Raw genomic sequence first — 23592 nt, forward strand, 5'->3', positions numbered from 1 at the left:
CTGTGCTGATGGGAATGTGGGGAAGGCACCTCGTCTGTAGGCATGTGCGGTGGGAAGCAGGCCCTGAGCATAACCTGCGACAAGGTGTTGTGTGTAGTCTTCCTCTGCAAGGAGCCTGTGAGCCCAGAGAGGGTTGTTGGAGAGTATCTGGGCTCTGTCTGTACGCTGTCCCTTGGGAGGATAGGGATGGTGAGCCCCATCCCAGAGGGATGCAGGAGGGAGATTCTCGGGGTGATGGGGACACCCTGTGCCAAACACCATGCTTCTTACCCTGCCTCCTGATGAACACAGCTAGTCGCCTCTCCCCTGGCTGCTTCCCTTCCTGCCCTGTGCACCCGTGGCACTGTGAAACCCAAGTGGCCAGAGGATGATCCCAAGCCCTGGTGGGCAGGCGTGGGGTGGCCACCCTGCTCCTTGGGCTGACGGGGGCTGCCTCGGGCTCTCCCCACAGGGATTGCGTGCATTGCCCTGACGTTTGTGGACGAGAACGGCAGCCCCACCGCGCTGCCCCACGGGGAGAGGCCCGACCCCCTGAGGATGGCTGCTTCCTCACCCGTCACGGGCCTGCTGCAGGAAGCTGACTTCGAAAGCCTCACTGCCGTTAGCAAGCACCAGCCTGAGGCCGGCACCCTGCCTTCAGGTAGGCAGTGAAAATTACTGATTCCCTGCTGCCTCTCCAGCCCCCGGGGCGCCTCTGAAGGCTGGGGGTGCAGAGCCACGCAGGATTGTCTCCTCCCAGCAGAGCCCTGCGTGCTGGTACGCCTGGACATCTGGGAGAAGGGCAACATCAGCCTGCTGCAGCTGTCGGAGAAGCTGCGCGGGGCCCTGCGCCACGCTCTCTGCGACGCCGTCATGGAGTTCCTCGTGCTGCCCGCCCCGCTCTGCCTGGAGGCCGCCTGCCCCCTGGCTGCCACCGACGTGGAGGAGCTGAGCTCTGCGGGTGAGAGTGGGAGGGGATGGGCACCCCGAGCCCCCCACCTGCCTTGTTTCTCCTCCCTGTGGGAGCTCGGCTGGTGCTGGGAGGGCGCTTGGGCTGGGGAGGGAGGAAGCCACTGTCCCCTCTGCCAGCTGTGCTGTGTGATGTCCCAGGGGAGAAGCGACATAGAAACAGGGTTGGAAGAGATCTTTAGAGGTTGATCTCTGCTCCAGAAGACTGAAGGAACTTTGCCAGGTGTTGCTGAGGGCTCCCTCCCTTCTCTCCATCCAGGCTGTGGCCAGCCATGGTGGGGTACATAGGTACACACGTGAACGTCACAGTGAGGGGCTCTGAAGCATCTCATTTGCTCTGTCTCCACAGGAGGCCTAAGGAGGACCATGTCAGAGACCAAGGGCCTGGCCCTGAGTACCAGTGGGACTGGCAAGAGCTGTCCTCCGCCCTTGCAGTTCACAACTGCCCCTGCAGCCAGCCCCGGGGAGCCAGTGACACCCACAAGCAAGCTGGGACGCCGCAGCTTCTGGGATATGCTGGTAACACTGCTGAGGGACTGGTGGGGAGCAGGGCCTGCAGCTCCTCATGGTATTTTAGGCCAGGAGGGACAGAGGAGGGATCTGGCTGGGGTAGGGAGGCCAGGCTTGGTAACCAGGGTGTTTGAGATCAGGGCAACAGCTGGGCTGCGGATATGCAGAGCCTTAACCCTGCACCGCTTCTTCCTAGAGCAAGGCAGAGTCTTCAGAGCTGGGCAGCCCCAAGACTACTGATGACATTGTACTGGAGAGGCCAGAAGAGGCTCGCACAAGGCGGCGACACAAGACCGAGAACGTCAAGCAGCACTTGAGCCAGGATCGGGCCACAGCTGAACTGGAGCAGGCACAGAGGTGAGTGTGGTCTGTGGGCCAGGCAGCTGGGGTGTCGCTGTGCAGAACTCCCCAGCCTGACATCCCCCTGGCTATTCATGCATCTCAACCCTCTGGACCACGTCCTCGTTTCTTGCAGTGTCTCCCTTACACAGCCAGCTAGGGGAGCTGCCTGCCACACACAAAGCCTTGATCTGTGTTGGTGCTGGGAGCACAGCTGGTTCTCCCTGCCAGAGATCCCTTCCCCACACAACACCTATGGCTGCCGACCCCAGGGACAAAACTCAAGCACTATAGCAACCCGAAAAGGGGATTCCTTGGGCTCTGCTTGAGCTGGGAGGGAACCACTGCGCCTTTTTGCCTTTGCTGCTGTTGACTTTGCTCTTGTATAATGATGCTGCCCTTCTCTCCTCCCAGGCGCCGAGCCTGCCAGTTGGAAGAAGGGGACGTGGGCACCATGCACCCGCTTTTCAGTCAAACCTGCCAGCAGTGGATGGCATTCATGAACCACCTGGGTATGTACCTCAAGCCACAGCAGCTGTGGAAATGATGGAGCTCCCAGATGTAGTAGGGAGAGAGGATCTGAGCCTCTGAAAACACTCTGGGACTGAGAAGCTGCATGGGAAGCCCCCACCCATGCAAGGAGGGAGAGGAGGAGACAGGCAGCAAACTGGAAGAGGGATGCCCTTCAGATAGTGGGATCTGGGTCTTTGTGGCAGCTGTGTTGCTGCTTTCTGAATACCGCCCACTCCAGCATCTGTCCTCACACCTCATGCTGGCAAGGCAGAGCTGTCCACCTTCTCTGATGATGAATAAGCCAGGAAACAAGGAGTTTATGGGGTAATAAAGTGCCAAGCTCAGGGCATGTGGGAATTTTATTGCAGGTGTGACTTCAGGCCAGAACCTGAAACAGGGATTATTTCATCTTTTATCTTTTCTTGTATTCATTGTTCTACAGCTCTGCCTCTGCTCCAGGCAAGGCAGGAACTTGGCCTGCCCTGGGCAGCAGTCCTGCAGCGGGCCCCCCCTTGGCCTTCTGCGCTGCCAAGGACAGGGCTTGGAAGTCCTGGGTAAGTCCAATAGTGCTTCTCCCCTGCAGGGTGCCCGTCCGTGCAGCAGTGCTCAGCAGAGATTGTGTCCCGCTTCCTCCTGTCCTCCATCCTGGTGGAAGTGGTGAACCTGGTCACCGCCCTGGCAAGCGACACCACCGTCAAGGTGTTTGAACGGATCTGGTGAGTTACGTGGCTCACGGGGGCTGGCTGGCACCAGCAGAAGCCGATCAGCTGTGCCAGCCTCTCCTCCTGTGGCTCTGTTTGTCACACACCTTTGGTGCTCCTCCTTGCAGCTGCCATGGGAGCACTGCCTTCCTGCCCTATAAACCTGGCCAGAGTGCCAGTCCTCGCCCCGCAGCCGTCAGACACTTCATCCTGCTGGGGCGCAACTTCCACCAGTGGCGCTGCAGCACGGAGCAGGGTGAGCGGGGTCCGTGGGGTTGTGTGCTGGGGACTTCTGGGGTGGGAGATGCGTGGGCGGGGTGCCTGTCCTGGCGGGGACGGGCTGCCTGTGCCCAGAGGTGGGCAGTGAGGTGTCCATTGTCAGCCGCTGGGATCTTATTCTCAGATTTGCTTCGAACTGCCTATTTCAAGGGGGTATTTCAAGGGGAGGTATGCAGGGAAAAATATGAAGGACTGGGCAAATAGTATTCAGATGAAAATCATGGGGCCTGGGAGGTCTTTGGTTGGAAATGACGAGGAAGCAGAGCCAGGGCGTGCCGGGTGATCACATGGGGTTATCACAGCAACATAGGTAATAAAGGTAAAAGTGAACAAAGGCCCCCAGAGGGGAGGCTTTGGGTTGTGATGAGGAAAATACCAATGCTGTTGCTCAGGATCTTAGTTAGATGATGTGTGGGCTGTGTTCTACTGTCCTTTGGGAGCGATGAGCTGAGCAGTAAGTACCATGGCACAACGTCCCGCTGTTCTGGGATGGACTGGTACTGAGGGTAACAGCTCTGGGTACTGAGGGTAACAGCTCTGGCTTCTTCCAGCTCACAAAGGGCTCCAGCGCTTCGAGGCCATGGAATTCAGCTCAGCAGAGAGAGGCTCTGACCCAAGCCTCGCTGGACGAGACCTGGCACCCCGGCAGAGGTTTCTCTTCATGGAGATTATTGACAAAAAGGTAGCAATGATGCCTGTGTGATACTGTCTCCTGAAAGCCAGTCTTTTCCCAACTGGCCCGGGGCTAGAAAGAGGACCAGTCCTGCTGTGGGCAACCAGCCTGCCCCAGGCAGGAGCCCTGTGCCACAAGCAGAGCAGCGGTTCCCTGCAGCTGTCCCTGGCTCCTGCTGTCCCACTGTGGATTGCAGTTGCCTGTTCCCTCCCCACAGCAAGGCCCACATCAGCCTGGGCACTTGTGCTGCCAGTTCAACACCCTCTGCTGTGGCTGTTAATGGGGTGGTGTAAATGGGTGGCTGTCACTATCCCTCTCCCAGCCTTGCCATCTGAAGCCACCTGGAGCTGCAGCAAGTCCCTCCCAAAGCACCTGGAGCAGCCTGTGTCACCGTGCAGGACTTTACTGAGCAGATCCTTCACCCTTCCTCCTCCCCCTCCTCTCTCTCCAGCTGACACTTTACACCTACAACTGGTCCCCAGACCTGGGAGCCAACTTGAACTGCTCACTCATTCGCCTGCTGCAGTGGCAGAACGCCCGGTCGCACATCGTGCACTGCCTGATCAGCCAGAAGCTGGGACTCTTCCACCACCACTGCTTCATGGACACGCCATGGCATGAAGACAGCAAGCAGGTAGGGCACCCTGCCTGGCAGGGCAGTCCTTTCCCCATCTGGAGAGGCCTCGGCAGCTCTGGGGTCTGAGGAGGGTTACAGACACTTCTGTGCTTTTGCGCACCAGTTGGAAGGCATCCCCAGGGGCTTGCGTGTCCAACTGTTGCTGTGTCCAGCCTGGATGCTGCTGTCTGCTCTAGCAGACAGCCAGAGGTGGAAAGGGAAGTAGGCTCTGTAGTTGGCAGTGTTTGTGACTGGAATATTTAGGGTAGAGGAGGCTGGGGAATGGACTTCCCGCTGCACATAACAGCCATTCTGGGCCAAGGCTTCAGTCCTCTGCACTAGTGGTGGAGAAGGTCAACAGATGTCTGGAGATGGCAGAAACTGGGTTTAATCTGTTCTTGTGAGTCTTTGCTCTGAGGCTGGCAGTAAGGAGGCTTTCACGGCTGTGTCTCCTTGCTTAGGAGCCAAATCCTTTCCTGAACTCCACTTTGGAGGTGGATGCGCTGATCCGGAGCCCCACTCCCCCACCCAGCAAGGAACAAGGCCGGCTGAGCAGCTCCGCACGCAGCCTGCCATCTCTGCATTTCCATCCCGACGTGGTGCCCTTTGATGAAGCTCTGCGGGATGTTACCACTGTCAAACGCATACCCCATGGGCCCGAGTTGGGACCTTTCGACCCCGTGTCTCGGCATGGGGCCCAGTTCCTGGAAATCAAGAGCATGGAGAGGAAAGGTAAAGCAAGAGTTGTGCTGTCGCTGGAGTCTAACTGCCCCTTCCCACCCCTGCTCCTGGAAAAGGAACTTAAAAGGAGCAAAATGGAAGTTCTGGCAGAGGAGGCAGTTCTGAGCCATTCCTGCCAGGGTAATGGGATGGGATGGGTTGTGGCCTGTGTAAGTAGAGTGGGTAGGATGAGAGTGAAATGGAGTGAAAATACTTGGGGATGTGGCTTGATACATCTGTGGCTGCTCTCTTTCCTCCAGAGCTGGAGAAGCAGATGAAGATTGAGAATCTCTTTGTGACCTGGCAGCAGAGATCAGCGCAGTCCAACATGCCTATCAGTGTGAGTGCAGCTCAGGCAGGCAGACAGCAAAGTGGGCCCATGAGGGAGCAGTGGAGCTCGGAGTGGGCTGTGTGTCGGGGGTGGTGTCTGGCTGTGGAGCAGTGCTTTCTGCTTGAACTGGGTCTCCTCGGCTCTAGTGCTGGGATTTGCAAATGGGGCTTTGCTGCCCAGCACTGGAAGAGCTGTAAAGCAGGGTGGTTGCCTCACAAGTTAGATCCCCACTTGAGCAGCACAGCAATGTTACAGACAGCTTGTTCCTGGTCTTGATGAGTTACGCATGTTTGTAACTGTGTTCCTCTTGTGCTATGCAGCTGGCAGACCTGGAGACCCTGAAGCAGTCCTCACGCCTTGTTCACTACTGCGCTACCCCTTTGCTCTTTGACCCAGCCTTCCGTCAGCAGATCCAGACTGACCAGCAGGGGAAGGTAGAGGGGAAGGTGAGTGTCTGAAAGGGACAGTGGGGTTTGGTTTTGTGCACTGGAAAAAAGAGGATGGCTTTGCAGTCTTTTTTCCAAGATAGCTCAGAGCAGAGCTGACCCCTGCATTACAGGATGAATCTGCACCCTCAGCACGGGGCTTTCGCTATGGTGAAGATGGAGACTGAGAAAATCACTGGGTCATCAAAGCCTGTTTCCTGCTGTTTCACCATCCCTAGGAAGACTTGAAATCCCTTGGCTACCCAGGGAATCCAGGGATGAGTCTAGCAAAGCCAGCTGTCTGGCTCTAACCTGTTGGGGAAACAAAACTTCCCCCTGTGTGTTCAGCAGCCAGACCTGGTAGAACTTGCCTGGGCCCAGCAAATAGCTGGAACAATTGAAATCAAGCCGCCTGAATCCTGAGCAGGTTGCGACCTGACAGCATAAGCAGTGCAGATCCTGTACTGGCCGTTCGTGGCCTGTACGTGTCAGAAGGGAAGAAAAGGCTGTTGTAATTTATCTAAATGTCAAGAGGATTCTGACAGGGTCTTTAAGCAGAGGTTGCTACAGAAATTGAGCACTCAAAAGAGAAAAGAAAACTATTACCCCAATGAAAACTTAACTTTGTGTTTGGAACAGAGCAAAGTGAAAATTGGCTATTTGATTTGAAGAGCCTGGCAGCAGGGGCTTCAAGGTTGTGTATTGGGTTCTGTATCTGCAGATAAGTTACCGCAGCACATATGAGATGCCAAGCTCTGAGACACTGTGTAGTGCTTCGGATTGCTCAGGACAGAAGGGCTGAAAGGAACTCTCCCTAGAGCAGCCTGTGAAATGAGGGGTATTTTGGAGCTGGGACCTGATTCCCAAGAAAGCAGAGCACAATGTGGGAAGAAACTTTAATTCCTCCTGTACTGTACGCTACCTGCGGAGCCTGTATGAGCAGAGTAGACAGCCTAGTGGATTTCTGCATTTCTCGGACAGTTTCATACAAAATGCAAACCAATTAAAGTACATCAGAAAGGTGTGTTAATACTATGGGTAATGTTCTAATACCTTTCTAAAATACTAGTGGATGATTGTCTTCGTTTGGACAAGTGAGACACCAGGCATCTTGTGGCAAAGGTGCTGAACTAGAGCAACTTGGAGAAGGTTAGAGAGAAGCTGGAGAGACTCTAGGTAAAGAGACCTACTTCTGGGGCAGGTGGATGAAAGGGCAGAGAGAAATATGTGAGAGCCACAGGCTCAAAGGAGGGAGATCAAGAAAAGAAACTTCAGTGTCTCACAGCACAAAGACAAGTCGTATTCAAATACATCAAAAGGGGAACTGAAAATGGTTAAAAGGAAACATTCATACCGTGTTACTGAACTAGTAGTAAAACCCGAGATGTCACCAGGATTCATAAAAGAATTGGACTGTTACATGGCAGCAGAAGCTGAGGCACCATGGAGTTCTGTGTGAACCAGCTGAGAGTGAAACATGACTTTGTGTAAGCCATTCTGCGGGGAGAGATATGAATCCTTCTGCCAGTGCACCTTTTCTGGCAGTCTGTTGCAGTGCTGTTAGGTCAGTCAAGGGCTGGGTAAACCTTGGATCTTGTGTTCCAGCACGTGCAGTGTCAGCTGTTAGCGCTCTCTGGCAGCGGAGAGTCTGCCCTCTGCTCAGCCAGCGCAGCTGGTGGTATCCCAGCGAGCGTCCCCTCGCACAGCAGTCACAGCAGATCTCCTTAGGAAATTATTTTTCTCTTCCAGAAGCGCCACCGCTCAAATGACTCCACAGCTTCAGGGAGAGACCGCAGCCACAGCTGTGACTCAGCGGAAGGGCTGCCCTGCAAGCTGAAGGAGGAGCCCTGGCTGCAAGAGATGTGCAATGCCTTTTTGCAGCAATACATCCAGTACCTGCAGAGCATGGGCTTCATTCTGGTCCAGGTGCGGCCACCGTCACCTACCACACGCAGGTCAGTGATGTTCTGGGAGAACTGTTGGTGGAGAAGGGCTGACCCAGAGCCATGCCCTGGTTTGGCACAACAGGAGAGGTCGGTTCCCCTGCTCAAGGCTCTCTCTTGTCATTTCCAGTAGCACAAGTCGGATCCGAGCTCTGGCAGCAATGGGTGTGGAGGGGAGAGGATCCTTTTCCTACACAAAGCCAAAAGCAGAGGGGAGTCCAAAGGTAAGTGCTTGTGCTGTTAGAGAAGTTGAACTGGGATGGAAGTCAGGCTGTGGCGTGGGGCACTTCTGGTTGGCTTCTGAATCAGTTTCTCATGGAAGGGAGGTGTGAGAGCAGAGAGGGGACCGAAGCAGGAAAAGAATCCACCTAGACCAGAACCATCTTTGGGATGCTGGGCCAGGTGAGACCTCCTTCCCTTCCTGCCTGTCTTCCTGCAGCTCTCAGAAACCCTTCCTGAGACTGGGTGGAACCAGGGCAAATCTCAGGAGGACAGTAATAGCTTGAAAGTACAGCAGGATGACCTGAGGGCAGGAGATGCTGCCGCCTTGTGTGCATAGCTAGCCGGGAAAGGGATTGTCTACCTGCTGTCTTTTTTCGCTATCAAATGAGAGTAGTGGGGGGATAGTCTCTAAGTGAAAGGGAGTGTTTCTTCATTTATCAGGTAGCGGTGGTCTTTATCAAAAGGTTTTATGAACATTAAGAGCTTATATGGGTTCAAGAGAGAATAGGTAAGTAACTGGAAGAGGAATCCATCAAAATTGCTAGGTAGGCAGAATCCACCCGTGGGTCGGGAAACCCAGGGAGAATGGAAGCGTAGCATTTGCCGACCCTATTGTCACCCTTTCCTGGTACCTGCTTATGGGTGAAGTTCATACAGAACTGTGGGCAAGACGACACCTTGCAGTTAAAACAAGAAGAGAGCAATCCACCGGAACAGCCTAGTAGGAGGGCAAGTGAATTTTCTGGCAGCCAAGCTCTAAATCCCAGTTGGATGCCTCTGATAACTGCTGTGTCGGGCAGATATGATGATCTGGTGAGTGCTCAGCAGGGAGAGGTGGGAGTGGGGCTTTGTGGGCAGCATCACCCCTCAGCTCACAGGGCCTTCAAACTGGAAGGGAGTTCCAGTTTGAAGGGAGCAGCACCTCTTGAAGGCTGCCTATTAGTTTTGTTGGAATTCTTCTCACAGTCAGCTCTGGCATGTCTGCTCGCCCACCTCCGGTGAGGTTGGTTGGTGGTTGAGGTTCCTGTTTCCATCTCTGCCACAGAACCTCATGGCAGCCTTGCACCCCGGTGTGTGGGCTGCTCTCCTGTGCCAGAGCGCCTCTCCAGCTTTGTCTTTCTCTTCGCAGAGCACAAGCCCTGCTGTTGCCACCTATCATCTGCAGAGAGCTCTTCCAGGCGGGATCGTGCTGATGGAGCTGGCCTTCCAGGTGAGAGGACAAGAAACAAAGTATGGTCTGTGGGAGTCTGGGATGGTCTTAAGAGGAGGCGATGTGTATGATGAGTGCAGCAGGAACATATGATTAGTCCTTTCTTGTCTTGCATCTTCCACGGTCCTGCAGGACTTTGGATCAGCTAGGGACAGATCTGAAGGGATGAAAGCAGTAAGAGTTGCCTGGAGTGGAACTGACACAGGCAAGAGCTTAGCACCAGGTAGCACACTCTGCTCTCAGACATGAGTTGGCTGTTCTTCCCTGAGGCCTGCTTAGTTCAGACAGGAGAGGAGATGAAACAGGGAGCAAGAGTGTCAGGGACCCAGCCCAGAGGATGAATTGACGAGTCTGGGGTGCAGCCAGCCTTGTGGGAGCTGCTCTCCTTCCTCGGAGAGGCCCAAGGCCTGTGCTGTGCTCAGTGTGTGCTCTCTCCTCCAGGGCTATTACTTCTGCGTGAAGCAGTACGCGCTGGAGTGCTCGCGGATCCCCATGGGCCAGTCTGTCAACTCCCAGGTAACGGCTTTGCAAACGCTGTTGGTGCTCCTTGGAGTCAGGGGTTGCTGTGGGAGAGGCAGCGATCTGTGGGACAGAGCGGGCGTTTCAGGTGCAGCGAGTTCTGGAAAGCTCGGCTCCCTCCTGGAAGAGCAGAACCGTGCAGAGCTTTCTGCAGCCGCGTGCCCTGTATAGCAGGCTGCTTGAGCAGACCTGGAGTGCAGTGCAAGGGGGATGGGAGTTTTTACAAGAGTGACTCTTGTCCTAGTTTTGGGGAGCAAGATAGAACATGCTGGGAAGGAACAGGAGCAATTTTGGCCAAAAATGGCTGCTCCAGGGAAAGTCAGTGCATGGAAAGCCAGAAGCTTTCTGCTTCCATTGAGCAAGAGGGAAGCAGAATGGGAACAGGGATCTGTGAACATGACTGGCTGCTCTTTGCTGGAGAGGATCGCTTTCTACACCATGAGCCCTGGTTCTTGATACCTCTATGCATTGTTCTGCAGCATCATGTGGCTGCCTGCACCCTTCTCTTTTGGTGTGTTCGGTTGTCTCCTACCTGTCCCCAGGGCACTGGGAGGCTGCCTAGAGGCTGGCTACCCCCAGCCTGTCTGAGGCAGCAGACACGTATGACCATGCTGTCCTTTCCAGGGTGGCTCTGTAGCAAGGTTGCGTCATATATATGTCAAGAATAGCTCTGTAAGCTTAGAGCCTACTAGGACCTTGCTCCAGTCCCTGAGAGTTGGCTGAGGCTTTCCTGGGAAGCCTGCGTTGCATAGGGCAGTGTTACCAGTCTGCAGCTGGCATTGCATGGATCGTTCAGGCTCTCTGGCTCACTTGGGAAAAGGCTTTGCTGGGTTCTGCAGTGGGAGGGCACGGTGCTGGGAGCAGCGGGTGAGCGGTATGGGGCTTGCTGCAGGGGCCTGGCCAGCCTTGCCACGTGCTGGAACTAGCCCAGAGGTCCCTCAGGTGGGGCAGGGCTCCTCTGCCCCGTCTCTCCCCATGTCCCACCCTGGGCCTGTGTAGGACAGGCTGGGGCAGGAACAGGGCAGTGCCTTGTCCTTCTTCCCACTGGCTGTGCATCTCTCTCCATCAGGGCACTCTTGCAGCCAGAGCTCGCAGCAAGAGCTGCATGGGACCCAGCTCCATCTCTGAGTCTGCGGTACGTCCTCTCCTCCCGCTGCCATGCTGGGCAAGGCAGGACCTGCCGAGTGCAGGGCTGAATCTCCCACGGGCTGTGCTTTCACCCTTTGTGCCCCAGCAGCCAGCCTCTCGCCTCCTGCTGCCGGAGCAGTACGTGCCACAGAGGGCAGCACAGCTTGGGAGGAGGATTGGGTGGGCCTCGGGTGCTCGCATGGGGCAGCGCCTTGTGTTTCCTGCTCCTTACCCTGCCTTTTCTGGGACAGAGCTATAGGCTCCTTGCCGGGCTGGTCCTGGCTGTGCTGGCTGCCTTCTGGCTCATGGTGCAGAGAGCAGACGTGTCTCATGCCAATGCCTCCTGCCTGCTGGTTTTCCCTGCTTGCCCCGTCCTTAAGCCAAGAGATTATGGTGTGGGTTAACTGCCCAAAGAGGGCAAAGAGCTGAAAGACATTAAAATGGCACCGTGGGCTCCTGGCGTGAGGGCAAGGCTGAGGCCTTCACCAACACCATCCCCTGCCACAGCAGCTACAGCTGTGCTGGGGACATGGCTGAGGGTGTGTGTGTGAAGGCAGGCGCTGCCTTGGTGAAGGACTGGCATGCTGGGCAGAGGTGACAGCCATGCTAGAGAGGCTTTCCCCCAGGCACAGCTGTGACACACCAGCCACGGCTGGGTCTCTGTTTTTTACTGGGCACTAGCAGCTCTGATGCCCATCTCTGGGTCCAACCACTCTGCGCAGGCCCCTGTGCTGCCTCCTGCTCGCCGGGGATGTTCGGTGAGTCAGCCTTTGCCTGAGGATCCAGAACTTGCTGGGGCTCCAGCCCCAGCGCATCCTGTACCTGCTCAGGGACGAGGCAGTGCAGAGCAGCACTTGGCTGAAGGGGGGCTCTGTCGTCAGTTTAAGGGGGAAGTTTCAGTTTAAGGGGGAAGATGTACTGATTCCAAAAAGGAGGCGGTGCTGATCAGTCCGTGCTGCTACTGGAGACCAGTGATGGGGTCAGGTTTGGAAACTGCTAACAAGTTGGATCACTTCGTCCCAGGGGCCAGGTCTGCACGTCTGCTATTTGCACTGTGCACACAGCTTCTGGGCTGCATCCTGCTGTGGTGTCAGGGCAGGGGTGACTGTGCTGGTGCTGCCATGCACAAGGGTGTGAGGTGCCTGGTAACATGCCTGCCGTGATTCCCTGTCCCTCCACAGCTCTCCATGCTCTTCACGGAGGAGTGTGACAAGGTGCGGGACCTCATGCATGTGCACTCATTCAGCTACGACTTCCACTTGCGTATAGTCCACCAGTACCTGCTGGGCTCCCACATGACTCTCCGCCAGGGCTACCATCTCACCAGCTTCCTGGAGGATTTCATCGCCCACCACCCTGACATCCCCAAATTTGGCCGCAACCACGTTTTCCAAGGTAACTCAGCATGTAATCAGCTGGGGGTTGATCACCAGCCCATGACTTGGCGAAAGGTTCCCAAGCGTTTTACAAATACACCTGACCCCGCGAGCATCTGGGAGGAGGGTGACATGAGGTGCCACTCCAGGGGATAGTCCTCCCTGCCCCGTTGTGGAAGGGAGGCTGGTTGCTCTAGAGCTGTGTCCCCCAGGGCAGTTTGTAGGACACTGCCCTGCCCAGGTAACAGGCACCGAGCGACTCCCATGGCAGTAATGTCTCCTCCTCCACTAGGCATGCTGACCCTGCCCACCAACATGATCACTGCCCACCAGCTGTACAACTACATTGCTGACCACGCCAACACCTACCACATGAAGCCCCTGCGCATGGCCCGGCCAGCTACGGGCAGTGACAGCAAGAAGGGGACGCCAGGCACAGAGCAGAACGAGTACGCGCTGGTCTCTATCTGGAACAGGTGAGTGCATCTGCTGCAAGCTCCTGGAGCTGCCTCAAGTTGCCTGGCACCACCCCAATCGTGAGGAGTTTGCCCTCAAAGGTGCCAGCAAAGCTGACTCTGTCCTGCATAGCACCAGGCAGTGGGTTCTACCCAGCTTTTTTGAGCTGATGTCCATCAGAGGTGGTGGGCATGTGTTTTTGTATGCAGATGCTATTGACCTGCCTCCTGTAGTGCTTTTTGAGGGGTCCTGCTGTGGCAGATCTCACATGCCCAGCAACTCTGTGGTGACCAGGAGCTCTGTGGGAACCAGGTGAGATCCCCTTCACACTGACGTGCTTTTGCTCCCAGCTCGGGCTCCTACAAGGACTCTGAAGGTCTGCGTCATCACGATGACTTTGACGTGTCCCTGCTGGTGTGTCACAGCGCAGCACCGTTTGAGGAGCAGAGTGAGGCAGAGAGGCGCATGCTCCGGTGAGAATCGAGGGCCAGAGGCATGTCCCTGAAGCTTCCTGGCTAGGGAAGAGGGCTCTGGGAGGGACTGGCTCTGTCTGGGACATCACAAGCAGGTGTGGTGCTACCTCAGGAGATTCCTCACAGGGCAGTGCGGTATCTGTTCTGGTGGGGACAGAGGAACACCTGTACTGGTGGGGACAGAGGTGCTCATGGCTCTTTTGCAGTCTAGCTGAGAAGGGAGCAGCCCTTCCTCAGGTCACAATGTCTCCTTGCTCTCAGCTTGCGGTTCTACGTCATCATGACCAGCCAGCGGGAGCTCTTCCCCCGGCTCACGGCCGATATGCGGCGCTTCAAGAAGCTGCCCCGCTTGCAGCGAGAGGTGCTGGAGCCGGTGGTGGGCCGGGCGGCGTGGGAGGCCGCAGAGCCGGAGCCAAGCCTGGCGCGGCAGCAGCCGGCCGAGCAGGAGCTGTGGCAGGACGTGGAGGACAGCAGCGAGTTCTACGCAGGGGGCAAGCAAGTGAAACTGGGACCCGGGCTCTTCTACACCTCGCCGCTCTTCCCCTTGCTGGCCTCTGAGGTGGCCTCGGCCCAGAAGCAGCTCAGCAGCATGGTGCAGCTGGCCAAGTGCCACTGCCGCAGGGACAACCTCTGGAAGCGCCTCTTCCTCCTGGAGCCGCTGGCTTCCGACAAGCTGAAGCTGGGCAAGCTGTCCCTGGTGGAGCTGGAGGAGCTGCTCGACGCCGTGCACGGGAAATCCATTGCCGATGTGGACCCCCAGCTGGTGAGCAGCAGGGCTCTAATCCTGGTGCCCAGCAGTGGCTGTCCTGCGCTGGGGGAGGGAGTGGGGCTGCAGGTGAAGGGCCTGCAGGGCACGGCTCTTCCTGCCTGAGCGGGGGGCAGAGGCAGGAACATGGCTTCTAGCAGGAAGGGGGAGGCCGCACAGATCTGTCTGTGGAGAATTACTGGCCCTGGGTCAGCACGCCTCAGTGGGCTCTGGGAGATGCATCTGGTGTTGAGGGCTGCTGTAGCATTATGGCTGCTGGCGCAGCTGAGATCAGCCCCTTTCCACCCACAGGGCTGCTTCCTCACCATGACGGTCTCGTGGTACCAGAGCCTCATCAAAGTGCTGTTGAGCCGCTTTCCCCAGAGCTGCCGGCACTTCCACAACGCTGAAACCGGCACCCAGTACCTGGTAAGACCCAGCCCGTGGCCCACCTGTGGCCCACCTGTGGCCTGTCTCCCCTTTCTAGGGCCCTCCCCTGCCGTGGCTTCCCAAAGCGAGGGCTTGGCGGGTGCTGTCAGGACAGCTGGGGCGCTCCTGGTGCAGTGTGAGGTGTGTGCTCCTGTGGTACCGCAGCGCCTGCTCGCCTGCCCCCAGGCCTGTCGGTCACTTCTCTCCCCACAGAGCACAATACCAGGTATATGCCCAGGGGCTGGCGGTGTTACCCACCAGCCAGGCAGATTTGCACCTTCACTTTATCAGGCCACTCATCCTGCACGTCAGCACGTCCCTGGGTGGGTGTAGTCCATAGCCCTGTCCTGGGGTTTGTGCTGTCTCCTTTCCAATGTGTGCTGTGGCTTTCTTGACAGGTTGTGCTCAACCAGAAGTTCACAGATTGCTTCGTTCTTGTGTTCCTCGATTCTCATTCAGGAAAGACGGTAAGAACTTATGAACACAAGAGCAGTTTTATTGGCTCAGGCCAGGAGTCTGTCTGGATTCGTCCAGCAGTGGCTGAGAGCAAGTGCCCATGGGAAGAATAAGAGCAAGTCAAGAAGCTTTTGACACGCCTTTCCCAAATAACTGTCCCGACACCTGACCATCTGGCACAGGGCTGTCCTGAGCTAGAGGCCTTTGTATTTAATAACCCTCAGTGGTTTTATTTCTTCTGGTTAATTTCTAATATTCGTGATTTCCTCTGACTTGCAGCTCCATGATGCAGTTACAGCCTGCGTAAAGAGCTTCCCTGGCTTGTTTTTTGGACATACTTAAGCTTTTTTTATTTGATGCCCCTTTGTTCTTATATTCGAAAACACTGAACAGTTGATCCCCTCTTCTTTGACAGGGTTGCTTTTAGGTCCCTCAAGTTGTTTCTGTCCAGGCTGAGTCCCTTCCATTCAGTCCAAAGCTAGAGCACGCTTAACTGCAGTGTTGCAGGCTGCTCCTACCTGAGCGAAAAGGAAGGGGACCTGAACTGTGAGCGAGGGTCACAGCAAAGCTGCATGGGCCCATGTCCATGGGCCTTCATTGGACTTGAGAGCAAAAAATATTCTGTTATCAACTGTGCTGCAGGCAGGGGATTGGGTGGGTCACGGGGAATGCAGCTCCGTGTGAGAGCAGGGGGCCTACAAGATGCTTCAGTCCAGTGAGGCTTTTGCAGGGACTGCAGCATGTCTGATCCCTCTGGAAACAAATTGCATACCATCTTACGTGGCTAGGGGAGACAGAAGGGGTGGTGCCTGCTGGAAGGCTTCTCAGTGCTTCTCGCCACCTGATGATGAAGAGTCCTTCCCATTTTGAGCTGGAGCTTTTGTTGTAGCCACTTTCATCTGTCACTTCTCAAGCCAGTGGTAGCTCGGAGCTGAAACAACTCTTCACACATACCTGCTGCTTCCGAGCCCTACATTCCCCTCCACGTGTGAAGGTGGAATTTTCTGCTAGCCCTGTGTTGCACAAGCTTCAGGCCTCCCTTCCCCGACGGCTTCATTGTCTTTCACAGCCTGAAAGGCTCGGGTCAGCCTTTGTAAGTACAGGTGTTTGGGACTGCACCCAGTGTTCCTGAGAAGTCTCAGCAGAGCCAGACAGGCTTTGCTGTCCCTGCTGGCTGCTTGTGGTACAGCCTAGGGTGGTTTTGCCTTCTCGTGGCTGTCGCACTGCTCCTAGTGCCACCTCGTGGTCACTGGCAAACCAGGCCCTCTAGCACCTCCAGCACCTCTCCCAGTGAGCTCCATCCTAAGAACATGAAGGATTTCTGTTATAACCGTGTATTTTCCACTAAACATTCATCCTTTTTCCTGTGGCCTCTCAAAAAATCTCTAGGCCTTTTTTTTTTTTTGTATTATCCCAATCCACTTTTGTATTAGTGCCTCAAATTTTATCAGTGTGCTCCTCATCTTTGTGCCAGACTCATTAAAGTACTGGGCGACGTGAGTCCCTAAACCCATCCTGGAGGAACTGCATTTGTAACCCGTCTCCAGCCAACCACTTCCCCTTTCAGCACTACCCTTTTCACCTTAAATTTTTTTGCATTAATTCCTATCTTCAGCTTACCTAAATTTCCCATGTGGCCCTACATCAAATCCTTCCCAAAGCTCAGATAAGATACACCATGATTCCTTTGTCTAGAAATATTACCTTATCAAAGAAAACTCTCGTGTTAGCACATCACTTTGGTAAAACAGAGCTGCCTTTACCTTGTTCTTTCCAAGCCTGCTTTAAAGCCTTGCACACTCCTGGAGTTAGGCTCACAAATCACTTTCTCTTCCCTCCTAAGTGGCAGCAGTGCATTTGCTGTTTTGCAGTTACGTAGCTGTTCTCAGGGCTTCACAAGTTCGTTAGGAGGCCCTGGCTGCTAGGTGTGCTCTATTTCAGCTCTGGAGAACATCCAGTCCCCGTGTCTTGCCTCCACGATGCTGCTCTGAGTGCACTGAGTCACTCGCGTGTTTCTTCAGCTTCGGTTCCTGCAATGTTCTCTTCTGCACCCTGTTCTCTGCCCCCCCTGCCCTTGCCCCACCTTGTCAGTACAGTTATTAATGAGAACGGAGCAGCTAGCATTTATTTTTAGGATTGCAGTTATTACACCTAATCTCCTCCCCTTCCCTATTCGTTTCACTCCTACTCTTTGCCTTTGTAGAAGAAATTTCCCTCTAATTTCCCTGGAACCCCGTATTACTGTGGAGGCAGTAGGATCCCCTCCTCTCCCGAGGCAGCTGCTGGGGTTTGTGTAACTGCAGATGCACGGGGGCTGGGATGGGGGGTGGGCATGTCCTTGCACCTAATTTCCCCTGTGAAAATTGGGAGGAGGCTCAAACATGCTGTCACAGGAGGAGGCACAGCTTAGCGCCGCTGGCATTTTGGGACTTCTCCAACTCTCTGCCTGACTCTGCCAAAGAAGTGCCCACGCACCTGCGCTAGGGGCTACGCGGTGCTCCTCCTAATCCTGTCCCCTGACCTGCTCCTTCCTCTCGGCAGAGCCTCACCGTGGTTTTCCGGGAGCCGTTCCCAGTGCAGCCCCAGAACAGCGAGAGCCCTCTGCCCCAGCTTGTGTCCACGTACCACCACCTGGAGTCGGTCATCAACACCGCCTGCTTCAACCTCTGGACAGGCCTGCTCTAGCGCTGGCACCCGCGTGCTGGACGGACACACGTACCGGATCTCTGCACGCCTGTGCCGTGGGTGACAAGAGGGAAGGACGGCCCGCTGGGCGGGACCTGTTCTCAGCACTGCTGGCAGCACGCATGGGTACCAAACAGGAGCTTGCAGATGGGTGCGGGCAGCCTGGCTGCTCCTCGTGGGCTCCAGCCCCAGCTGCACCTTGGTCTCCGGCTGCCTGCTGGGGCCCTGGGTGCAGTTTTTGGTGGGTTTGAGTGACCTTGAACCAAAGCGCAAGGACAGGAGCTTGGCTGCTGCAGCCTGGCTGAAGCAGAGCAGCTCTCAGGGATGTGCCTTTGGCACCTGCAGTGAGTTCTGCCTGCCAGGAAGGGCTGGAGGTGCACAGTGGGCAGCACTGCACAGCACTCTGCCTGCACGTGGAAAGACTGCACCGCTGGGCAGGGAGGCTGCCCGCTCCAGGCCCTTTGCTTTCGTCAAGAGAGCATCGAATGGGACAGGAAGGGTGAACTGGACCAGGGGAAGGTTTTATGGAGGTGTACATTAAAGCCATGGACATATCTGTGAAATAAACTCAATCAGATCCCTACTTGCGTGCTGTAGGCTAGGATGTGGCAAGCCTCCCAGGGGCTGCAGAGGCAACCCTAGTCCCTCGGGCTGCCTCCCCCTGGAGCAGGGGAGGCTGGGTTTGCACTCTAGTCTCCTGCCTGAGCAGGAGCAGCTAGCTGGAGCTGGAATGGGAGAACACCCATTTCCCAAGGAGTGAATGCTCCCTCAGCACAGGGGCCTGGAAACTTCTGCCTAGACCCCCCCCCTGCAGACTTGGAAGTGAAGGTGCTGAGAATGACCTGGGAAAGGGGAATAGGACATGGATGCTCCTAACTTCATGCTAACTTCATGCTAGGTATCAACACCTTCCCTCCCTTCCTCCTTCCTCCTTCCCACAAAAAAGCAGACAGGTTCCTGGGTTAGGCCATTGGATTGACTTTTTATTCCAGTGATTTCCTTGCTTTAGTCTGTTGCCTTTCTGGTCCCACCAGGCTGCAAACCGCGGCTCTCCCAGTACGAGCGCAGCCAGCCCAGACCTTCCACCGTGTCTCCTGCAGTGACAGACACAGCGTCCTGCTGGCAGCCCAAAGCACGCTGGAACAGCTTCTGCTCTGTTGTCCCCAGGTAGGGACCCTGCTGTTCCCCAGTGCTGGTCCATGCTAGGATCTGCCAGGGGGGCTCAGGCCCCACGCTGCCCCCAGGCCCACTCACCTTTTGGAGCATACTCACACCCCACGTAGCCGGTGTAGCCAAGGGACTCCAGGAGCTCAAAGATGTAGGGGAAATTCAGCTCCCCAGGGCTGTCGGGCTCATGCCGCCCTGGCACCTGTGCAATCTGGATGTGACCTACGGAGGAAATCGGAGGTTGTGCCCAAGGCAGCCCTGCCTGCAGCCTTCTGGTAGCACAGGACAAGGTAAGCTGAGAGAAGCCCTTCCTCCCCAGCTGGCGTGAGGAAGGAGGGTCCCCTCCCAGTCCCTCCTGCCCCGTGGTCGCAGAGGAGCCAGTTGAGGAGCAGGGCTCTACCAATGAGTGGGAAGTACGTCTCCAGGTTGCGGGACAAGTTCCCATCCATGATCTGGCAGTGAAAGATGTCCTGTGTAGGGAAGAGGAAAGAGGGTGCAGCTGTTTGGGAGCCAGTGTTTGGGGATGGCTGTGTCATGGTCCCTGACCCTCCCCATGTCCCCAGGAGGTGATAACGTGCCCTCAGCCACTGGGACTTCCCTGGGCTCCCAGGCACCGTGCTCCTGTGTGCGATGTTCTGGGGCTGCAGGAGCAGGGCTGCCCAGCCCTGAAGTGTAACCCTTGCCTGCAGCCCTCACGCTGCTGTGAGGTGTCTCCTGCCTCCTGTTCTCAGCTATGCCCAAGTGCTGAGGTTCTGCATGAGGGAAGCGAGGTTCCCTGGTGGGAGGTGGCCCCTGGAGAGGTCAGTGCTGACTCACCAGCTGCAGCTTCAGGTTGGGCCGCCCCACCTTCTCCAGGATGGCAGCAGCTGCGGGTGCAAGAAGTGAGAGCCTGTCACTGCCAGGCCCGAAGCTTCAGCCTTTTCTTCAGTACAAGCATCCTGCCTTTATGCTCAGGTAACAGTGAGGGGTCTGCCTTCCTTCAGGCAGCGTGGGGCTCCCCCTCCTGCCTCAAAGGAGACATGAGGGAGGGATGTCTGCCTTACCTTGCTGCGGGGTGTTCAGGAAGTAGTGAGGGTCAGTGATGCGGCTGTTAATAGGCTCCACCAAGCCGATCATGTCCTCCTGTAACAGCAACAGCACCCTATGGTTCAGCCCCTCACCTCTGCAGCGGGGAGCGCTCCTTCCCCATGCCAGGGTGGTGGGGATTTTCTGTCCTCGGTACCCTAACAGCTGCCCCTACAGAGGGCTCCTTCCCTCATTACCTGGGCCAGGATGTCTGCGGCGTATCTGAGGTTCTCAATGAAGGTGGCCTCCATCTCACCTGCCACTGCTGCACGGTCGGCACCCTGAGGAACCCGCCCGGCCATCAGGTGGATCCTGCAGAGACAGATCAGTCCCCAGGCAGCTGCTGGCTCTAACACGACTTGCCCTGTGTGCAGGGTCTGACTGCTGGGGCTGCGTGACAGGAGCGGGTGCTTGATCTCACTGCTCGCTAGGGCCAGCTCCTCGGAGCGGGGAGGGGACGGCGGCCAGCTGCTGGGCCACAACAGGCTGCATGCAGAGAGCAACCCCGGCGTGACAGCAAGCTGCTTACACCGTGTGGTGAAGGGGTACTGTGACCACAGCAGGGTTTTCAATCTCCCCACTAACTGAGAGCACAAACTGCTCAGGGCAGCCGCAGGGCTGTCCGACCGTGCACAGGGCTTTGGGTGCACTTCTAGGGAAAGGACGATGCAAAGTAGGTGAGATAAGAGGGCCGTGCTGCTTTTCTGAAGCGGATTGTGTCAGGCGCATTGCATCTCCTACAGGGCATCTGCCGGGCTTTGGTCTTTGATAAAGCAACTGTGGTGGTGTCGGAGGGGTAATTACTGCTGTAACTGGAGGCTGGGGGGGAAAAGAGGATTGTGAAGGGGACTGCGGGGTGGAGGTGAGGACAAGGGCCCCGGGGGGCATCACCGGGCTGCAGGAGAGCACCGGGCACCTCCTGCGGGGGTGGATTGGGGCCTGTGCACAGGGAGCTGCCTCCTGCTGCGGGCGCAGCCGGGCCGGGAGACTTCGGACTTTGCCCAGGACAAAGTCCTGTCCTGGTCCTTTGCTCCGGCCGGACCTCACCCGGGGCTGGCTTCTCCCGGGGCACCGAGCCCCCAGTGCCGGGGCAGAGCCCCGTGGGCACCTACCTGGGGCAGCCCACCTCCCTGGCGTACTGCACGGCGGCGGCCAGGCCCTGTCGGAAGGCGTCCTGCCGGCCGGGCACGGCGCCCAGCCCCCTCTCGCCCCGCTCCCGGTCCCCTAGGAGAGAGCCGGGGTGTGTGTGGGGGAGGGCGGTCACCGACCCCCGCCCCGCCGCCGGCCCCCGGCGCCCCCCGTCCCCATCCCCGCGGCGGTACCGGGCGGGGCGTTGAGCAGCACGATCCGCAGCCCCGCCCGCTCGGCGGCGGCGCGCAGGGCGGGGGCCGGGCAGCCCTCGGGCCAGGCCGCCTCCGCCGCCGCGAAGCCGGCGCGGGCCGCGGCCTCCAGGCGGGCCGGGAGCGCCGGCAGCTCGGCGAACAGCCACGAGACGTTGGCCGCGAAGCGCAGCGACATGGCGGCGGGCCGGGGCGGGGCGGGGCGGGGCGGGGCCATGAACACCGGGGGCGGGGCTATGCAGATCGGGGGCGGGGCTATGCAGATTAGGGGCGCGGGGCTATGCAAAGCAGGGGGCGGTGCTATGCAAAGCAGGGAGCGGGGCTATGCAAAGCAGGGGCAGACCCGCCGCCATCTCGCGGCTCCGCCGCACGGCCGTGGTCGCGGTCCCGCGTGGGCGCAGGGCTGGGGCTGGCGGGGGCGGCTGCTGGGCTGTCCCTGTGTCCTTGTCCCCCCTTGTCCTTGTCCTAGTCCTCATCCCCATCCCCAGTCACCAGCCCAGCACCCGTGGGTGATGTGGTGCTGCTCCGAGCCCCGTCACAGCAGTGCAGGCTACCGCCAGCTCTCGCCTCCCTCCGTGACAAACCCACCAGGGGGCTCGAGCTGTCCCCCTGGGGTGTCCCCAGGGCCCCATCCAGGTCTCCTTGTCCCCATCTGCCTCCACCCACGGCTGGAGGGCTTTGGAGGAGGTCAGGGCTCTGCAGGCAGAGGGGAAGGTGGCAGCAAAGCTATCCATTAAAGAGTCTCAACTCAATTAAGGCTATTGATTAATCAATTAGGAGAAGCTTGACCTGACTTCTCAGCAATAATCAGAACTGTCCCTGGTGATGGACAGCAGCAGGCACGGGGCTGGCGTGTGTCCCCGGGGCACATCCCTGAACGAGCCTGGTGCTTGCTCCTGGTCCCAGTACCTGGCCCTCGTACCTGATCCTTGCGCCTGGCCCTTGCTCCGTGGAGCCACAAGGCTCCTGCCGAGGCCGTGCCCACTCCAGCTGCAGGAAACCCGGCCACATCCACAGCTCTAAGCTTGGCATCAGGCCGGGGCCAGGCCCGGGAGGCCACGGGTGTGAGCACAAGAGACGTAGGTTTGGGCAGCCTGCACATCAAACCTGCCGTGCCAGCACCGAGCGCATCTGCTGGGCTCTACAAATTAATGGCGGCTTTATATCTCTGGTAATATATTTCATTGATTTTCTCTTGTTATAACTGCAGTTCCTGCATTGCAGTCGGGTGTTCTGTCGCTTTACCCTGACAGGGCGCGGAGGATTTACCGCCGCTCGGCTGGCCGAGGCAGCACCGTGCCGCCGGCACCCCCAGCCCTGCCCGCCCCGGGGAGCCACGGCCGCATCCCTGCCGCGAGCTTTATGGTCCCGGGGAGAGCGTAGCTCTGGCTCGTTTTATTAGCAAGCTAACATTTTGGCGCAGACCCGGCTGTGGCCTCTGTGACTGCAGGGGTGGGGAGGCGGCAGGGCCCCCTGCCCCGGCATGGTGCCTTGGGGTGCCCCATGGCACCAGCAGCACGTGGCCAAGCCAACTCGGAGCCCACGGGGACAGCGTCTTCACAGCACCCCCTAAGTCCCCCTGCTCATTGTGCTGCGGGCAAGATTTCGTCTCTCTCTCTCTCTCTTCGCAAGCCGTGTTTTAATTTAAATTGACATTTCTGCATTTTTAACTACCTGTCCCCAGGCTCGGCTGCCACCCTCGGGGGGCAGGAGGGCTGCGCCACCACGGGCTGGGGTGGCTGGGTGGCACGTCCCACCCGCGCCTGTCACCCTGCCGGGTGGGCAGTTGTCCCAAAACCCATCCCATCTGGATGAGGGGGTACCAGCAGACAAAAAGCCTTCCCCAGCAGCCAGCTCCCTGCCAGAAATGTGAGGTGTTTCCGCTTGGGACCAGGGAAACTCGCTCTCGTTCAGCTGGATTAACAGCCCCTTTAATTCGGCAGAGCTGGGGGGGTTGCTTTTCTTTTTGGCTTTCAGCTTTAACCTGTAATAGTGCCACTGCTGGGCACTACGTGGGGAACCTTGCCAACCTCTCCCCAAAGCCTGGGTGAGGATTTCTGCGAGGCGCTTTAGCGATCTCGCCGCGTTGCAGCCTCCGAAAACGCTTGGCTGAAAATCCATACATCATACGCTGGGAAACAAACGCACGCCGCCGCCGGCGCTATGGCTATTCTTCATCAGCGAGCATCGAGCCGGGGCTGAACGTGATATCGATCCCAGTAAGGCCAAGACAAGGAGGCGAAGGCCCAGCGCCCCGCACCCCTGGGCCCCTCAGCATCATTTTCCTGCTATTTGGCCGCTTTCGGTCCATCTGCCTTGGCCC

General features: G+C 57.4%; 2 protein-coding genes across 10 annotated transcripts in view; one reads left to right on the forward strand and one right to left on the reverse strand.

Annotated features, from left to right (window-relative positions):
• SZT2 (SZT2 subunit of KICSTOR complex) overlaps positions 1-18280 on the forward strand; it is a 56770-nt gene extending 38490 nt beyond the window's left edge. For 4 of the 9 annotated variants that reach the window (XM_067001170.1, XM_067001173.1, XM_067001171.1 and 1 more), the window contains 24 exons: positions 452-640; positions 740-940; positions 1298-1467; positions 1655-1815; positions 2212-2309; positions 2894-3026; positions 3140-3267; positions 3842-3972; positions 4415-4597; positions 5041-5311; positions 5560-5639; positions 5951-6076; positions 7805-8010; positions 8129-8222; positions 9350-9430; positions 9872-9946; positions 11019-11084; positions 12259-12472; positions 12746-12929; positions 13260-13382; positions 13644-14145; positions 14440-14556; positions 14955-15023; positions 17554-18280. In XM_067001170.1, coding sequence (XP_066857271.1) covers positions 452-640; positions 740-940; positions 1298-1467; positions 1655-1815; positions 2212-2309; positions 2894-3026; positions 3140-3267; positions 3842-3972; positions 4415-4597; positions 5041-5311; positions 5560-5639; positions 5951-6076; positions 7805-8010; positions 8129-8222; positions 9350-9430; positions 9872-9946; positions 11019-11084; positions 12259-12472; positions 12746-12929; positions 13260-13382; positions 13644-14145; positions 14440-14556; positions 14955-15023; positions 17554-17697 — 3746 coding nt within the window. In that variant the 3' untranslated portion in view covers positions 17698-18280. The remainder of the gene's footprint in view (positions 1-451; positions 641-739; positions 941-1297; positions 1468-1654; positions 1816-2211; positions 2310-2893; positions 3027-3139; positions 3268-3841; positions 3973-4414; positions 4598-5040; positions 5312-5559; positions 5640-5950; positions 6077-7804; positions 8011-8128; positions 8223-9349; positions 9431-9871; positions 9947-11018; positions 11085-12258; positions 12473-12745; positions 12930-13259; positions 13383-13643; positions 14146-14439; positions 14557-14954; positions 15024-17553) is intronic. The other 5 variants (XM_067001172.1, XM_067001175.1, XM_067001174.1 and 2 more) reach the window with 3 other exon arrangements.
• Positions 18281-18659: 379 nt separating this feature from the next.
• On the reverse strand, positions 18660-21472 carry HYI (hydroxypyruvate isomerase (putative)). The gene is made up of 8 exons (XM_067001179.1): positions 21252-21472; positions 21042-21153; positions 20127-20241; positions 19908-19986; positions 19681-19730; positions 19265-19334; positions 18952-19086; positions 18660-18791 (listed from the first exon to the last, which is right to left on the reverse strand). Exons 1-8 carry the CDS (start codon positions 21445-21447, stop codon positions 18703-18705), a joined length of 846 nt encoding a protein of 281 aa, XP_066857280.1. The 5' UTR covers positions 21448-21472; the 3' UTR covers positions 18660-18702.
• Between the last annotated feature and the right edge of the window lie 2120 nt (positions 21473-23592).

Source organism: Anser cygnoides, chromosome 8 (genome assembly GCF_040182565.1).
Source record: "Anser cygnoides isolate HZ-2024a breed goose chromosome 8, Taihu_goose_T2T_genome, whole genome shotgun sequence".
NCBI classification, from domain to species: Eukaryota; Metazoa; Chordata; class Aves; order Anseriformes; family Anatidae; genus Anser; species Anser cygnoides.

Bases quoted from the DNA above. Each gene is read 5' to 3' on its own strand.
- HYI (XM_067001179.1), bottom strand. From the start codon at position 21,447: ATGTCGCTGCGCTTCGCGGCCAACGTCTCGTGGCTGTTCGCCGAGCTG. The intron at 21,154-21,251 runs GTACCGCCGCGG...GCTCTCTCCTAG, and splicing joins GCTGCTCAACGCCCCGCCCG to GGGACCGGGAGCGGGGCGAG. The intron at 19,087-19,264 runs GTAGAGCCCTGC...TTTCCTCCGTAG, and splicing joins GACGTACTTCCCACTCATTG to GTCACATCCAGATTGCACAG.